Source organism: Muntiacus reevesi, chromosome 15 (assembly GCF_963930625.1).
Source record: "Muntiacus reevesi chromosome 15, mMunRee1.1, whole genome shotgun sequence".
NCBI classification, from domain to species: Eukaryota; Metazoa; Chordata; class Mammalia; order Artiodactyla; family Cervidae; genus Muntiacus; species Muntiacus reevesi.
Window position 1 is genome coordinate 53,806,139 of NC_089263.1, and position 18,824 is coordinate 53,824,962.

At 45.7% G+C, this 18,824-nt stretch overlaps 1 protein-coding gene across 1 annotated transcript in view; it reads left to right on the forward strand.

The window, feature by feature from the left end:
* Positions 1–18,824, forward strand: part of SLC24A4 (solute carrier family 24 member 4) — a 184,085-nt gene that overhangs the window by 156,620 nt on the left and 8,641 nt on the right. The window contains exons 13-16 of the mRNA XM_065906763.1: positions 8,460–8,626; positions 13,076–13,190; positions 17,472–17,584; positions 17,923–17,988. Coding sequence (XP_065762835.1) covers positions 8,460–8,626; positions 13,076–13,190; positions 17,472–17,584; positions 17,923–17,988 — 461 coding nt within the window. The remainder of the gene's footprint in view (positions 1–8,459; positions 8,627–13,075; positions 13,191–17,471; positions 17,585–17,922; positions 17,989–18,824) is intronic.

Sequence of the window (18,824 nt, forward strand, 5' to 3'; positions counted from 1 at the left end):
TCAGTTGTGTCCTAACTCTTCGCGACCCAGTGGACTGCAGCATGCCAGGCTTCCCTGTCCTTCACTATCTCCCCATAGTTTGCTCAAACTCATGTCCCTACTGAATCATACTGTATGGTGCATCAATTCTAGTTATAACTCCTCGTTATATATGCAAGAGAAATGAAAACATATGTCCACAGAAAAACTTGTACATACATATTCATAAGAGCATTATTCATAGTAACTTAAAGGTAGAAATAATCCCAGTATCCAAGTGATGATCAGGTTAAACAAAATATAATATATTCATATAATGGAATATTATTTGGCCATAAAAGGGAATGAGATACTGTTCATACTACAGCATGGATGAACTTTGAAAATATTCTGCTAAGCGAAAGAAGCCAGGCATGAAAGGCCACATATTATGATTCCAGGTATATAGAATATCCAGAATAGGCAAATCTGCAGAGACGGGGTAGATCATTCATAGAGCTTGAGAGGAGGAGAAATGGGGAATACTGGTAACAGGGAGGGGGTTTCTTTTCAGGGTCCTGAAAATCTTCTGGAATTATATAGCTTTCTAATATACTAAAACCACCTAATCATACACTTTAAAAGTAGTGAATTTTATGATATCTTTTTTTTTTTTTTTTTGGTGGAGAACTCAGGTTTATTATGCCGGTGAGCCCAGAGAACTTAACACTCCAAGCTCTGAGCCCCAAACAAAGGGGTTACAGAGTTTTTATACATGTACAGGCATGATTAAGAGAGTTTGCAGGTTTGCAGGGGCTTGGGCAATTGCAAAGAGGAGGACAAGGGTGAGTGAGATAAATCCTAGTTCCTAGTACTGTGAGTCCCTACATTTTGAGACCTACGTGATCAAGACTTTGCAAAGAGCAAGCTGAATTACAGAGGCAGAAGTGAAGAAGGAATTCATAGGACCTGGACTCCATCTGAGGCCTGTCCGTGCTGATCATGCCCGGCCACCTCTCCAGTGTATGATATCTTTATTATCTCAGTTTTTAAATGGAGTCAATCTGGAATGGTGTTTCTCAAGCCAGGTAAGCAGCTTCAGTAGCACCAGGGAACTTGTTAACAAATGCAAATTCTCGAACCACCTCCCCCCGCAACTCCAAAGCTGCCCAATCATTAGCTCCAGGGGATTCTGATTTATATTCCAGTTTGAGAACCACTGGTCTTAGACCTATGCTCTTGTGTAAACACTCCTAGTTTAGGGCCCACAAATATCTGCTTCATCTAGTAGCACACACCCCCTCATACCACAAGTTAACCACTCTAGGTAGTTAATTGTCCACATTATTTTGTTTGAAGTTTATCATTAGCATCTGCATCTGTTCTTAATTTTTTGCACCAGTATGATTAGCCATCTGTTTTGATAGAGTTCATTTGTAAAGATTTTTTTCACATAATTAAATTGTGATTCCCTGCTTCAAAAAAGAAATCTAAGAGGGAAAGAAACACCAGCAGCTCTTCTTTCTCTCGCTTATGTTTGCACATCAGAGTCCACAGTGAGCATCTCTCAGATGTCCTTGACATTGCACTTGAAGGATGGCAGTTGGTGGTGGGTGGGAGGGGCTCATTGTATGTCAGAGGAGTGCCCCTCAGGATAAACACTGTCACCCCCGTAGCCCCCCCAACCTCTTATCACTTTGCCCCATAAATTAGTCTAGGCTTGATGTTAGAGAAATCCAACTCAGGTTGGTTTAAGCCAAAGGACCCACAGTGGCAGATTCACCGGGAGAATCTACCTTCAGGCAAAGCTTGACATTGGGCTCAAGTGGTTACAAGACCCTGTCCATCTCAGCAAGGCTTTCCCCTGCACTGGCTTCATCCTCAAGTAGCTGGCAAAGATGACCACCAGCCGTCCTCGTTTATATCCCATTGGGTTAACCCAGTGTACGTACAAGTGGTGTGTCTGGCTGACTAAGGATTGCATTGGGCTGCATGTAACAGAAAATTTAAGTGACAAAGCCTTCACCTCAAGGGATTTATTTTTAATCACATACTAAGTCCCGAGATTAGGAAGTCTTGTAGCTCTGTTATACCATCGGTGTTCCATTTCTGTTCATCTGTCCTTAGCAGGTGACTTTTGCCTTCAATTTGCCAAGTGGCTCCTGTGGCTTGTATGTTCATGTTCCAGGCAGGAACAAGGAGGAAGAACAAAGGACAAGAGGTGTGTCGAAAACCATCTCTTCTTATCAGGAGGATAGTCACATTTCTGGAAACCCCACCACATAGACATCCACTTACATCTCATTGTCCAGAACTGTCTGTGGCCACTCCTTCCTGCCAGGAAGCCTAGGAAATTAAGGTTTTTAGCTGGGAACCTACTGTCTAAAGCAAAATAAGATTCTATTAATAAGGAGGAAGGGATAATGGGTATTATAGACAGTGATTCTCAGCAAAACCCACACATAGGTCTCTAAATGGGTTATCCACTCAAGCCCAAACCTATGTAAGCCACTCAAAGGCAAGGGTTGTTGACTTGTCCGCTGGTAGATTCTCAGAACCTAGAATAGTGCCTAGCACAGAGAATGAACACACTAAGTATTTATGGAATGCACGATTAGCCAAGCTTGACTCGCACATCCCACCCATAGAACTAGGAAGTAGAGTCAGCCCTCCAAATCACAATGATGTGGCATGAAGGGTCGGTTCCCTAAAAAAAAAAATAGCTTGCTGTTACCAGTAAGGGGGAATGGATGCTGGGCAGAGAAGAACAATAAATGCCCAGCACAACTGAATATCGCTCCAGCTAGCCAGTTCTTAGAGATAGCAAACTACCCATCCAGAACTACACTTTTCATATGCAGACTAACCAAGCCTGAGCCCCGTATTCTGAATCACCGGCCTCCATCTGGCACTCACATGCCAGCAGGCTCTGTTCCCTGGTGCTGATCAACCAGGGTCCCATCTGGCTCTCTCACTGCACGAGGCTCTATTCCCTTGCCCTGATCACCCAGGGTCAAGTACCAGATGACTGGAGACAGCCCTGTGCTCAAGAACCTCCTGAGATTGTTCAAATGAGCCAATCCGAAGCCTGCTCACCCTGCCTTGCATTTGCTCCTGGAAAACACAATAATCATTTCCGTGTCTGATGTCTTACAATGCCTGATTAAACAATAGAGAATACTGGTGGAAGGTGGGGGTAGGGGGTGGAGGGAAGGAGCACAGCATGATCACTGTGAATGTTTTCCACATTTGGACCATGACCCACAGTAACAAATACCTTGTGCGTGCATGCATGCACACACACACACACACACACACGGATATCTATAAAAAGGAAACAGAAGTCTTAAGAGTAATATTTAACACATTATATACCATAGCTATGATACTTTTTTCTTTTTAGGGGAATACTAGATGCCACCCACTTAATTGATTTCAGAATCCCATCCACTAATGGGTCTCATCCAACAGTTGAAAAATAGCCATGGAACAGGTCTAATGGAGCATCGTCTCTTAGTAAACAATTGTGGACCTTGAGGCTTGCTAGCTGAGTGGGGCCAGATCAGATGTCCAAACCAGAAGTGAAATCCATACTAGGCAAACTGATATCAGATGCAGTTTGGTGTCTGTGAAAATAAGAAATTATCCTTTTGCTGTGGCATGTATATGTGCCTGCAAAGACACTCCTAAGCCTGTAAGTGTCCAGGTTTACACTTCCCCAAAGTGAATCCTTCCCTCACATGCAGGGTTTTAGGTCATTTATGGGGATGCCCTCCTTCTCTGGCAGCCTGGATGAGTTGGGATGTGGGTTGAAATTTTGGACAAACTGATCAGGAAAGCTTTCTTCTGTTTGTGCAAGGATTACAAAATACAGAAAAGTGTATGTGGAGGAAGATCTCGGAAGACAGATGTTTTTCTAGGTGTAGCATCTAGAATGAATTTGCTGATTTCTAGCTAACCGTATTTTCATGATTCATAAGCAGGCTGGGTGTTTTTTCTTGGCAAATATGTTTTTAGTGACTTAGGAAGATTCAAGCACAGGTGTTCAGAGCTAAAACTGCCATTGCCAGCCTACTTTGCAATTTCTTTTTAATCGAGCTATAATTTATCAACCATAAAATTCATACTTACAAAGTATACAAGTCAATGTTTTTTTAGTATGTTCACAAAGTTGTGCAACCTCACCACCATATAATTTTTTAATTATTTATTTTTGGCTATACTGGGTCTTCCCTGCTGCACGGGCCCTGCCTTGACAGACATTCCTATCCACTGTACCACCAAGGAAGTCCTGGCTTCTTTCATTTCATACAGTGTCTTATAGGTTCATCCATGCAATGTAGTATCAATGCTTCATTTCTTCTTATGCTTGAAAAACATTCCATTGACTTATATGCTGCATTTTGTTTGTCCATTTGTAACTTCATGGTTATTTGGGTTGTTTCCTCTTTGGGGCTGTTATGAAAAGTGCTGTTATATATATTTGAGTACAGATTTTTGTGGGACGTATTGAGGAATTGCCTACAGTTCCTGACTCAAACTTCCAAAGTAGTGTTGAATAGAAGTTCTAAGAGCAGAGATCCTCATCTTGTTGAAGGTTTTCAGTCTTTCACCATTAAATGCGATGTTAGGTGTCAGGGGTTTGTAAGTGCCCTTTATCAAGCTAAGGAAATGCTTTTCTATTCCTAGTTTGCTAAGTGTTTTATCATAAAAGAGTGTTGAATTTTGTATCAATTGAGAGGATAGTGCTTTTTCATCCTTTATTCTGTTAATGTAGTGTATGATTGAATTTCATATGTCAAACCAACCTAGGGTATGTCAAACCAACCTAGGGTTGTCAAACCAACCTAGGGTAAATTCCACTTGGTTCAGTTCAGTATGTCAAACCAACCTAGGGTATGTCAAACCAACCTAGGGTATGTCAAACCATTCCTAGGGTAAATTCCACTTGGTTCAGTTCAGTTCAGTTGCTCAGTCGTGTTCGACTCTTTGCGACCCCATGAATCACAGCACGCCAGACCTCCCTGTCCATCACCACCTCCCGGAGTTTACTCAAACTCATGTCCATCGAGTCGGTGATGCCATCCAACCATCTCATCCTCTGTCGTCCCCTTCTCCTCCTGCCCCCAATCCCTCCCAGCATCAGGGTCTTTTCCAATGAGTCAACTCTCCGCAGGAGGTGGCCAAAGTATTAGAGTTTCAGCTTCAGCATCAGTCTTTCCAATGAATACCGAGGACTGATCTCCTTTAGGATGGACTGGTTGGATCTCTTTGCAGTCCAAGGGACTCTGAAGAGTCTTCTCCAACACCATAGTTCAAAAGCATCAATTCTTGGGCACTCAGCTTTCTCCACAGTCCAACTCTCACAACCATTCATGACCACTGGAAAAACCATAGCCTTGGGTATAATTCTTTTTATGTGTTGCAAGATTCAGTTTACCAGAATTTTAAGAATTTTTGCATCTATATTCCTAAGGGATATTGGTCTGTAGTTTTGTTTTCTCGATGTCTGGCTTTGGTATCAGGGTACTACTGGCTTCATAGAGCAAATTGGGAAGTGTTCTCTCCTTCTTTATCTTTTGGAAGACTTTGCAAAGGACTCTTCTTTAAACACTTGGTGGAAATACCCATGAAACCATCTTGTCCTGGCTTTACCTTAAGGGAAGTTTTCTGATTACTATTTCAGTTTCTTGTTACGTGTCTATTCAGGTTTTCTGTTTCTTTTTGAGTCAGCTTGTTTCTGTCTTTGTGGAATGTTTTTTCTGTTTCACCGAGGTTACCTAGTTTTTTGGCACATAGTTGTTCATAGTGTTCCTTAATAATCCTTTTTATTTCTGTAAGATTAATAGTGGAATCCCTCTTTAGTTCCTGATTTAAGTAATTTGAGTCTTCTCTTTTTTTCTTGGTCACTCTATCTAAAGATTTGTCAATTTTGTTATCTTTTTAAGAACCAATTTTTCATTTAATTGGTTCTGGGATTTTTTTTTTCTTCCTATTTCACATACTTCTGCTTCAATCTTGATTTTTTCCTTTCTTCTTTTTTTGGACTTAATTGGCTTTTTTGTTTCTTAAAATGTAAACTTAGGTCATTGATTTAAATCCTTTCCTCCTTTTTAATATAGGAATTTATAGCTATAAATCTTTCTCTAAGTACTGATTTCACTTCATTCCATATGTTTTGGTGTGTTTTCTTTTCATTTTCATTCATCTCAAAGTATTTTCTAATTTCCCTTATTATTTCTTCTTTGAACCATTGGTTGTTTAGGAGTGTGTTATTTAATATCTACGTATCTGTAAATGTTCCAGTTTTCCTTCTGTTATTAATTTCTAATTTCTTTCCAATGTGGAAAGGTTGTAGAATAAACTTTACATGATTTAAATACTTAAATGGCAACCCACTCCAATATTCTTGCCTGGAGAATTCCATGGATAGAGGAGCCTGGCAGGCTACAGTCCATGGGGTCGCAAGAGTCTGACACAACTTAGTGACTAAATCAAATCAAAGGTATTGTTGCTTGTTTTATGACCTAACATATGATCTATCCTATAGAATGTTCCATGTGAACTTGAGAAGGTGTCTTCTTCTTGAATGTATATATTAATGTTTTTCATCAGATATGCAAAATTTTTGAGCATGAGTTCAAGTATTCTTCCTGCCCCCTTCTCTTTGCTGGGTTCTGTGTGTGTTTGGGGGCACGCCTTTAACACTCAGGCAGTTTACAACTCCACCTTAGCCTTTACTTCTTGTTTTCTCGGAGTCTCAATGTTAGGCAGAAGTGAAAGCTTAAGGTCTTCTCAAGTCTTTCCTGCATGCTTAGTTGCCCAGCCCTGTCTAACTCTGTACGACCACATGGACTGGGGCCTACAAGACTCCTCTGACCATGGGATTATCCTGGCAAGAATATTGGAGTGGATTTCCTCCTCCAAAGGTTCTTCCCGACCCAGGATCAAATCCACATCTCCTGTGGCGCCTACATTGGCAGGCAGAACCTTTACCACTGAGCCACCCGGGAAGCCAAGTCTTTCCTAAGAATGCAAATAACCCTGGGAACAGCCCTATGCCTGTCATGAAATTTCATATTCCTAGATCTACCTGGGAGCTTTTCCAAGTCCTCTAGGGATATCTCATTCCCAGCGTTTCCTTTTAAGCTTTTTCATTAACCTATTGTTTGTCCAGCTGTTTTCCACCACTGCAGGCAGCACAGTTTTCAACAATTGTCTCTGATAGTTTTCGACAAATGCCCTCAAGGAAAAGGCGATTCACACTGGGTGAGCTCTGATTCAGGTAAAATAAAGACACCTTAAAAGTAGGGTCTTCCAGGAAACCAGCAGACAGGTCAGAAAATGCCAGTCCTCTGGGAACAGACTTGGAAGGAGCTCTAATCCTGTCCTTCCCCCTCTGGTGGATGCCAGGCTACTGGTTTTTCAAGACTGCTCCAAAGCTGATGAAAGAAAATTAAAACAAGGCAAGTTAAAACTCTATAAAGTTCACTGTTGTTACTTTTACCCAGATTATTTTCTTAAATAAACACTCCCTGGATGGCTACAAGGCTTTGGTTAATTTCCAGAGTTCTAAACAAGTTGACTCAGACCATTTTTGCCAATGTTTTCATTGCTTTTATGGAGGAGAGAATTTTCAGAGGTCCTTCCTCCACCAAATCATTGGCATTACCCACAAGCCTGTTTTGAGGGTGCGTGTGCTCAAAATACCCAGTGGCTTATTAAGGATAAGCCACTAATTAAGGATAATTACACTATGCTTGTACTCAGTGGCCACTTTTCCTCAGTTAAATTGTTTGTGGGTTCCCTTGGTAGGGATCAGTGAGGTTATACCTGTCAGCAGAACACCACATTTCAGTCTTACATCTGCCACTGGTTGAGTATGTGACCTTGGAGCAAATGAGCTGAGATTTCTAGAGCACCTTCTTTGCCAAGTTCTTTGTGCTGGGTGTTTTACATACATTGCATCATGTCATTTTTGCAACAACCAAGAAAGGGGTAATGTTCCCTTTTAGCAGAGGAAACTACTAAAATGCAAAATGCTTAGCATTATGCCTGCTTCACATAGCAAATATTCCCTGCATCAACTATTGTGTTGTCACTTACATCTGTTATTGTCAGAGGAGGAAGTGGAGTTGAGGGGATTGCTCAAGGTCATTTGAATTCCAACTGCAAGTTTGACTCTAAAGCCTGTTCGTATTCAACATCCCATTCCAGCTGCCCTGTACAAATTTGTTCCCGCTCTGGGTCTCATTTTCCTCATCCTGTCAAATGAAGGATTTGGACTGACAGTGGTTTTTCAGTCAACACTCAACTGTTTTACTGAGATCACTTCCAGGTCGACAATACAGAGCTCTGTCATTCTGCGAAGTCCGTTGCTGGGAGGCCTATTCATAGCATTTTCTTGTTTGGCGTGAAAAAGTAAACCTACAGGTAGACTGGAAGGTGTGTAACCTAGTGTGTATTTCTCCCCCTTCTGGCTCCACCCCACCCCTCTGCAGAGGCAAGAGGGGACAAAGTCAAGTGGGTGTTCACCTGGCCGCTCATCTTCCTCCTGTGCATCACCATCCCCAACTGCAGCAAGCCCCGCTGGGAGAAGTTCTTCATGCTCACCTTCGTCATCGCCACGCTGTGGATCGCTGTCTTCTCCTACCTGATGGTGTGGCTGGTGAGTGGCGGGAGAGGGGGTGGACTGTACGGACAGCCCCTGCCCAGCATCTGCCAGAGGTGGGAGAGCTAGGATCAAGAGTGACCACAGGCCCTGCTGGATCACCTTCAGCAACTCACCTACCTTAACAGACCTTGGCTTATTTCTTAGTAGGAAGGGATTTCAGCAGAGTCTTATGAAGCCGTGCTGTGTACCATGGACACCCAGAGAGACACAGCATGGTCCACGGTGTCCATGGGAGGGAGGGTTACCTTCACATGGACAGCCTGGGACATGTCACCCTGGAGTGATGGGAAGAGGAATGTGGCAGGGATGGCAGACACTCTCTAGAAAGAGCTCTGGAGGGTTAACCACTAGGCCCCCTTCCTTTTCAGCATCTGTAGAGGAATGTGATGGAGACTGGAGTTGGAGGGAGACAAACATGGCCCCTTTCCATGGCCCCTGCCCAGGGATGTTCTGCTCCCCTTCCTATGTCCAGGCACAGATATAAACTTTAGGCAAACTGTTCTAGTCCTCACAATAACCCAATGGGATAAGCAGTTTTACTGTGCCCATTTTACAGATGAGGAACCTGAGGCCTAGAGGTTGAGTCGTTTGTCCAGTTAGTTATACAGTTAGCAACTATTGCGCAACTAGTTACACAGCTAGTGAATTCTAGAGTTGGGATTAGAACCTGGGTGTTGATCTCCAGAGTCTAAGATCTCAGTCACTCATCTGAATGGCCTCTCAGTTTACGCTTAGAATCTTCAGGCAGAGAGGCTTTGGCATAGCCCCTCTGGTCCCACATGACTGCTCCCTGGGCAAACCTTTCACTGGCAGGGTGGGGCCAAATAGGAGCCCCCCTTTCCTCACTCTGTATATCATCTTGTGGGGTTCCCCCTCTTCCTTTCGCCCACCTGGGGAGCCTGTGAACAGCGAGAAAAGCGGGTACAGAACCTCTGCATTTCTGCTGTGAAGTTCACCTGCAAGCCACTCACACCTCAGTAGTATCCATGCAGCCATTTCACTCTCCTCCTAACACCTGATGCCACCTAACACACAGGGCAAAGGTGTGTGTTGGCCTCAGAGGCACAAGAGCAACATTCTCTTAACCCAAGAGCAACAGTTTGGTGGGAGAAGAAGAACTGTGGGGTCCCGTGGAACTGGCTGTGAATCCTGGTTCTCCCCACTGGAGCCATGAAACCTGGACAGGTGACTCAGCTTCCATGAGCCACAGTTGTCCCCTCTGCGAAATGGACATGATCACCACTGTCTGCAGGTTATTGGGAGATGAAAGTGTTCTGTTCAGGCATCAGGTGTGAGCTAGCAACATAGCAAATTGATCATAACTGTAAATATCAGCCATGTTCACCATGAGGTGCAGCCGACACTGCTTCCAAGCTTATTCAGATAGAGGTTTAAATCCCCATAGATGCCAAGGTGTGTGTTTTTACGTAGAAAAGAAGTTGGAAATAGCTACTAACAGACCCCGCCCCCACCAGAAAAGGATGACAGTCAAAGATGTTGTTGTTGTTCAGTCACTGAGTTGTGTCCAACTCTTTGTGATCCCATGGATTTTAGCACTCCAGACTTCCCTGTCCTTCACTATCTCCCGGAGTTTGCTCAAATTCATATCCATTGTGTTGGTGGTGCTATCTAACCATCTCATCCTCTGCCGCCCTCCTCTCCTTTTGCCTTCAGTCTTTCCCAGCATCAGGGTCTTTTCCAGTGAGTCAGCTCTTGGCATTAAGTGGCCAAAGTATTGGAGCTTCAGCATCAGCTCTTCTAATGACTATTCAGGGTTGATGTCCTTTAGGACTGATTGGTTTGATCTCCCTCCAGTCCAAGAGACTCTCAAGAGTCTTCTCCAGCACCACAATTGCAAAGCATCAATTCTTCAGCACAGCCTGCTTTAGGGTCCAACTCTCACATCTGTACATGACTACTGAGGTAGGGTTAAAGGCCAGCCCGTGCTTACATTTTGATAAAAGGACCCACCAATTTCTTTTACTAAAGTGCATTCCACAAGCAATATTGCAAGTGAAAAAAGTATTTCATGACATTTGAGTGGGTGTGAGAGTTAGGGAAGATCAAATTAATGAATGTGTGAAATTTTTTCTTCTTTTTAATTAATGAAAACAACAGTATTATGAAATCAGTTCTACTAATTAGCTGTGAGGCAGGACATTGAATAGCATTCCCATCCCCCTCACCTTGTCTTGTAAACCCCATTCCTGCTTCTTAAAAGAGAGCCTTGGCAGTGGCTTGGCCAGAGTCATAGGAACCACCTTGCTGCGGCACTCTTACCTGTGATTTGGAACTTCAGCTGGCCTCAGTTCCGGGTAATTGAGTGGTTTACACGGTAGAAAGTGGTGAAGACAACAGTGCCAGGTTAGCCTGATTTCTGCGAAAGGAAGATGTGCCAGGGGCCAGGCGCTTACTTTCCTCATGTCCTCATGGGGGCGCCAGAGAGCACTGACGGCTCACCTGCCCATCTTTTACCCCCACCATCCTTCACATCTCTCAACCCTGGCTTTGGGGAAAACGATTCTTGACTGTCAGTATCCAAAGGGAGGGAATCTCAAAAATGAGTCATCCGATCCAGGACCTTTGCCCAACTGGGGAGACTGAGGACCAAAGAGCAGGTGTGACCAACAAAGTCAGGCGGATCAGCCCAGCTCTGGACTTGGCTCTGCTTCCCTTTCTGAAACCGCAACATCAGGAGTTGAGAGGGCCCCAGGCTGGAGTCCAAGGCAAAGCCACACGCAGGTAGCATCTCTGGTCCTGAATGCTTGGAGTGTGTTCAAATGGTAGTCGCTCAGCCATGTCCAACTCTTTGTGACCCCATGGACTGTAGCCTGCCAGGTTCCTCTGTCCATGGGATTCTCCAAGCAAGAATACTGGAGCGGGTTGCCATGGTGTGTACACACACAGAACCTTCCTTATGTCCTTCCACCCTCCAGCTTCTTAGCCAGGTAGTCCAGTGATACAAGGAAAGGAAAACAAAGGAAGCATCCTCATTATTGCCAGAATAACCCAGGCTCCTATACGTATGACATCTGGTATCACCAATTAAGCACATGTCAGCCACAGCCAGGCTGTGCTTGTGGAGACCTCCCTCATGGTCAGTGTGGGTTAAGCGCCGATGCATCAGCTGTGTGGCTTTGGTGTCCTCAGTCTTTCTCCTTGCACAGCCCAGAGCAGGTCAGTCAGGGCACGCACTGCCCAGTTCCTGGTGATGCAGAACTGAGCACTGTCTTTTCGGGTCGAGCATCTCCAAACCCATCTGCAAGCTTTGTCCTAGGAGGGATATCGTTTTAGTCCACAAGCTCTGGCTTCATTCCAGGGCTGAGCTCTGCCCTTAGAAAGCACACTTCATCTGGGCTAATCACTCACATTTTCTGTGCCCCCATAGATTGCAAGATGAGTGATTGGAAGTGAAGGGAAACATACATCTATGAATGTCTTACACAGCCCATGCACTGTCACCTCATCTTTTCTCTTAATCCTCATTTAAAAGCCCATTTCACAGATGAGGAAACTGAGGCTCAAGGAAGTAAACTAGCTTACCCAAACATTTGCTGGGACTGGAGCCATCAGCTGAGATGTGAACAACCCTGGAAAGATCCTGCTGTTCACATTTTCTAGTTGGGGAGGTGAGCCATCTAAGGGATGTTTTGAGTGAGGTTGTCCAAGTGCTTCTACGGCTTTCCATTCAGCTGCTGCTCACCATTTCCTGAGTGTCAGGCATTTATTAGAGGAGTTATGTGACCATGTTTCAAGATCCTTAAAAACCTGTGTATCCTTCAATCCAGTGATTCTATTTCTTGGAACATTTCCTAAGGATATAATAGTAAGATGAGAACCCAGAGATTTTCACACAAGACAACATGATGCTCAAGAGCAAGGATATATATATACACTTATGTATGTATGTATATATATAATATATGTAAAACACACACATTCATACACTCACTGCTGATCTGCATTGTTGAGTGACAAAAACCAATGCAACTTTGTAGAGCAGTTACCATCCAATTAAAAAAGCGTGATGGCAAGGTTGGAGTGCAGACTTTAGAGTCAGAAAGACTTGGCCTGGAATCCCTGCTCACCTGGCGGGTCTTATTTTAACAGCTCACTACAGGATTTCCTACATTTTCAAGTCTAAGACTCACTGGCTCGTAAAAAGTTTTATAGTGGTTGTCTGAGGGTCTTTAGAAATGGTAGGTGATTTTTACTAATACTTTCATTTGACTTTTTTTCTTAACTTTTTAAAACAGTAAACCCAGATTACTCTTGTAATCTGGAAAAAAGAATACTCAAAAGACAGTTTTTAAAAAATGAAACCATATTCCAGATTTTTCTGTTGGATAGAGGAGTACTATGTTTAAGTTAAAAACACTGTGTTGTAAGCAGGGTTTTCACGGGCGCTCCTCTGTGTGTTGATGTTTCCCCCGTCTTCTGCAGGTGACTATTATTGGATACACCCTTGGGATCCCCGATGTCATCATGGGCATTACTTTCCTTGCAGCAGGCACGAGCGTTCCCGACTGCATGGCCAGCTTGATTGTGGCCAGACAAGGTACGGATAGTGTCTCGGGGCCCCAGCCATCTGCATCACCAAGTGGGCCCTCCCCCCTGCCTGAGTTACAGGTCATAGCTCTCAGGACTGGTTGTCATTAAGTCCTGCTGTGGAGGAAACAGTGATGACTGGAAAGCATCATGTAGATTCCATCCATGGAGAGAATTACTACCAAGATCACCTCCTCTAGACCTCTTGAAGCATCTGTGTGGAGGTGAATAAAAATGGACTTGTTCTGGGAGCTCCCTGATGCCCTAGTGGTTAAAATTCCAGGTTTTCACTGCCAGAACTGAGATCCCACTAGCTGTGTTGCCAAAAAAAATTGAACTTGTTCTGACATCACCAATGTGAGATTGAACAGAGTGGGAGCCCAGAATTTTTAGAGCAAATGCACTAATGTTCTGATCCCAGGCAGGCCAAGTGGGGATATCCTATGTCTCCAGCTATTTTCTGATTCCTCTTCCAAATTCTAGAACTTATATAATGTTATGGTTTGCTTGGTGGATTATCTTTGGAGCTAAGTGCCTTGGGGGTGAGCAGGCTAAGGAACATCGGTATACTCCTCCATGGCAGAACAGAAGGGCTGTGAAGAGCCAGCCTTCCTCTGCTGCTCCTTTGCTACCAGTGAGATAGCATCCACGCCTGGACTTCACTGACCTTCCTCCGTAGACAGTAGTGTGAAAGTATCGGAGGCAGGAAGGGCAAATAGTGGAGTGAAATCTCAGAGGAGACAGGAGAGGAGAGAAGTGTCCAAACAGAAAGGGGGTTCAGAAAGGAGGAAAATGTTTCATTTCTTCAAGATGAAAGAAAGTTTGGTTAGTTGGCTGATCGGTCCTGAGAAAAGATGAAATGAGGGGAAGGGAAGGGTGGGAGTATATTTGTCAGGAGTCTGGAGCCTTGTGGAGAATGGCGACAGCTGGGGACGGCAGCTGAGGGAGATGGAATTGAACTGAGTGACCTTCAAGGTGAGTGTGTTCATTTCCCAGGGCTGTCAAAACCGAAGTACCCCAGCTGGGTGACTTAAAACAACAGAAATGGATTCTCTGGTCCTGCAGGCTGTAAGTCCAAGGTCAAGTGTTGGCAGGACTGTACTTACCTGGAGGCTCTGGGAAGGAATCCTTCCTTGTTCTCTGCCAGCTTCAGGGGGGGTGCCAGGAATCCTTGGCTTGTGGCTGCCTCCCTCCAGTGTCTGCCTGTGTCTTCACATGGTGTTCTTCCCTCTGTGTGTGTCTGTGTCCACAGACACACCAGTCATTGAATTAGGGCCCACCTTAATTCAGGATGATCTCGTTTTAATTGGACCACATCTGCAAAGATTCTATTGGCCAGTTAGGTCACGTTCACAGGTTTTGGGTGGACATGAGCGCGGGCCGCTATTCAACGCGGTCCAGGGAGGAAACGGAACAATACGCCCCGAGGGCCTGGCTGACGTTCGGGGTTGTGAATTTGGGTGGGGTTCCAGCATGAATTTGGAGTTGTACCAGCTCCCACGACACACAGATGAATTCATCCAGAGCTGGGGGTGGCTGGGTGGACACAGTGGAAGGTCAAGGGGCCAAGAGAATGTGCCATTTAAACAACTGGCCTTGGAGTCCAGGCTAGTGGGTCAGGGAAGGGGTCATGATATGAGAAGATTAAGAAGGGGAGAGGAGCGTCCCAGCGTGGTCCAAAGGGACTCTGTAGGAACGAACAGGTGGGGATATCATCTCAGAGTGGCTCCAGTGAAATGTAGAAAGACACAAAGGAAGGCTGACGTGGGGGTGAGAGTGTATAGCTGTCCTAAGGGTGATGCTGATGTGAGTGACAGAGGATCCAGCAGACAATATTAAACATGGATTCTTTATGGTGGAGGATGCAGAAACCTCTGCCCAGAGCCCCTGCATGAGGCAGGAGCTGTGCAGTAAGCTCTAACATGCAGAGACTACATCCTGGGCTCCCTAAAGTCTCACAGCCCACAGTGTGGTCCAGGCTGGCAGCCTCAGCTTGAGAGAAATGCAGAGTCCCAGGCCCCATCCCAGCCCCACTGAACCAGAGTCTGCTTTTCAGCAAGACCCCAGCGAGTTGTTTGCCCTTTATTGTTAATTAAAAAATATTTTATTGGCGTATAATCACTTTATAATGTTGTGCTAGTTCATTCAACAAAATGAATCAACTGTATGTATACGTATGTCCCCTCCCTCTTGGGCCTCCCTCCCACCCCATCCCACCCAGCCAGGCCATCACAGATCACCGAGCCGAGCTATCCGTGTTTTATGGCAGGTTCCCACCAGCTATCTACTTTACACAGGGTAGCGGATACATGGGCTTCCCAGGTGGCTCAGTGGTGAAGAATCCACCTGCCAATGCAGAAGATGCAAGAGACATGGGTTAGGTCCCTGGGTTGGGATGATCCCCAGAGAAGGAAATGGCAACCCACTCCAGTATTCTTGCCTGGGAAATCCCATGGACAGAGGAGTCTGATGGGCTACAGTCCCCGAGGTCACAGAGTCGGACACGACTGAGCGACTGAGCAAACACACAGTATACATGTGTCAGTCCTAATCCTAAACACACATCTCTCCAAAGAAGACACACAGATAGCCAAAGAGGCACATGAAAAGATGCTCAACATCACTAATTATTAGAGAAACGCAAATCAAAACTGCAATGATATGACCTCACACTGGTCAGAATGGCCATCTTCAAAAAATCAAGCAATACATGCCAGAGAGGGTGTGGAGAAAAGGGAACCTCTCTTGGACTGTGGTTGGTGGGAATGGAAATTTGAGTCATGTGCTCTCAAAGTCTGAGAATTGCTGCTCTAAGATTCCTTAGGGGGCTGCACCCACACAGAGCCTGGCAGTCCAACCTGAGAACACACTCGCTCTTCTTTCCCAGACCCGGGCAGGCATTTGGTTCCTCCTGACCCATCCGGCTAGTGCCTGCCTCCCCACCAGGGATGACTAGCTGGCCCAAACAGGAGCTGCACGTTCCTGTTTCACAAGATCCTGGGAGACTGGAAGGCAGGTTTCCCAGAGATACTGCCCCCAGTAGGACTAAGCTGCTAGGATTTCGAAGGCACTCAGATAGGTGCCCAGGCCCGGGAGGGATCTGTGAGGCCCTCGGGGAGACACTGTGGTCTGGAGGTCAGTGGATGACAGCAACAGGGTGGGAGGAGGTGGCCTGGCTAACACCCAGGGCGGGGGGTCGAACAGAGGTGAGGCAGTCGTCTGGTTGCTGGTCTGAGTCTCTGCCAGCGGCTCAGTGACCAAGATGACTTTACGGTTATAGGCGCATGCATTTCAGGCTTATTCTTTCCACGGATGTTTGTGGCCAGATTATGACAGTCGTGTTGAATTTGGGCTAGGGAGCCAGGTTAGAAGAGATTTCAGCCAGCATTAAAACTTTGTTTTCTAACTTTTGAAGCCTCTCAAGTTATTAAGTTCCTAAGACTGTTTGGCTGGTAGGAGGCTGGACAGTGGGGCAGGAGGGGGAAGGTAATGACATAGCCCCTCGCCTCTAAGATGCTTCTAGTCTGTTTGGGAGCAAAGAGTCCACTCTTGGGAGACCAACCAGGCCTAAGACCAGCTGCTCTATCATCCGGGTCAAGTTCATGGTGCCATCGCCTGGATCACAAGTATGCATCGAGGACAAGGCCCCCTCCCTCCCAGAGAAGGCGGGCATCTCAAATAAGGAGAAGCATGTAGTGGGTCATCCCAGAACATAGGCTGACACCCCTGCAGGAGAGATAATGAAGGGCTCTGGGTGAGTTTCCTAGGGCAGCCATAATTACTGCACACTGGGAGACAGGGAGATGGAAACTGATGGTCCCACAGTCCTGGAGGCTAGAGGTCAAGGTGTTGGAAAGTCTGGTTCTTTCTGTCTGCTCCAGGCCTCTCTCCTTGGCTCATAGGTGATGGTCTTCATGTGCAGATGGAGTTCTCCCTGTGTGCAGACCTCCGCACAAATTTCCCCTTTTAATGAAAATACCAATCATACTGAATCAGGATTCATCCTCATGTTAACCTGATTACCCCTGTCCGATTCTTTGTGACCCCATGGACGGTAGCCCTCCAGGCTCCTCTGTCCATGGAATTCTCTGGGCAAGAATGCTAGAGTGGGTAGCCATTCCTTTTCCAAGGGATTTTCCCAACCCAGGAATCAAAACCTGGTCTCCTGCATTACAGGCAGATTCTTTACCATCTGAGCCACCAGACAAGCCCTGTAGAGACCCTATCTCTGAATAAAATCACATTCTGAGGTATTGGGGGTTAGGAATAACCTGTCGGTTGTCCCCCGCAGGCCTTGGTGACATGGCGGTCTCTAACACCATAGGAAGCAACGTGTTCGACATCCTCGTGGGACTCGGCATACCGTGGGGGCTGCAGACCATGGTTGTTAATTATGGGTCCACGGTAAGTTCGTCTCACTTCCTTAGTGAGATGACACCCGACGCTTGTGCTTTACAGGGAGCGAGTGTGGTGTTGGCCCTGCAGCTAAGAGCTGCAGGGGAGGCACTGCCCCCATCTCCTCTGCAGGCTGGCAGCCACTTTGTGCAGAGGCGTCCAGAGCAGCCTGGGGGTGCCTGCAAGAGGCAGCTCGTGTTTGCCTGGAACTCACAGGTGCTTCGGCTGTGAACACCCACCTGTGGCTTCCAGAGGAGGGAAAGGATAAGCCAAGCGCAGCGGGCTCCCAAAACAGATGGGCCCCTGAGCAGCCTAGAGGTTCAGGGCATGTGTGTTTGTTTTTCCAGGTGAAGATCAACAGTCGGGGTCTGGTCTACTCCGTGGCATTGCTGCTGGGCTCCGTCGCTCTCACTGTGAGTTTTTACAATTCCAGAATGGCAGTTTGACACATGCGTGGTTTCTGCACAGTCTCTGAATTCTTCCCCTTGGCCATGAGGGATTAAGCTGAAAAAACATAAATTCACAGACACCCCCAGACACAATTTATGCCAAGAATGTTGGCATCCACCACTACACTTTTCCCTGAGCTGGTGAGAAGTCCCCAGAGGGAGGGACTTAGATTTCCTCTCTTCTTGCTTGCCCAGTCTGTCTCCCCTCAATGATGCAAGTAGGAGACACGTTCCCCCAACCCCCAGCCCATCTGAGCTGCCATGGGGTCTCCGGGCTGGTACCTGGTGACACGGAGGTCTCCTTACTTCACAGGCCCCGAACTGTGGTAAACAATGCCTCAGCTTATTTATTATTTTTTTTTTCATTTATTTTTATTAGTTGGAGGCTAATTACTTTACAATATTGTAGTGGTTTTTGCCATACATTGACATGAATCAGCCATGGATTTACATGTGTTCCCATCCCAATCCCCCCTCCCGCCTCCCTCTCCATCCCATCCCTCTGGGTCTTCCCAGTGCACCAGCCCTGAGCACTTGTCTCATGCATCCAACCTGGGCTGGTGGTCTGTTTCACCCTTGATAGTATATTTGTTTCAATGCTGTTCTCTCTGAACATCCCACCCTCACCTTCTCCCGCAGAGTCCCAAAGTCTGTTCTGTACATCTGTGTCTCTTCTTCTGTTTTGCATATTAAGTTATTGTTACCATCTTTTTAAATTCCATATATATGCGTTAGAATACTGTATTGGTCTTTATCTTTTTGACTTACTTCACTCTGTATAATGGGCTCCAGTTTCATCC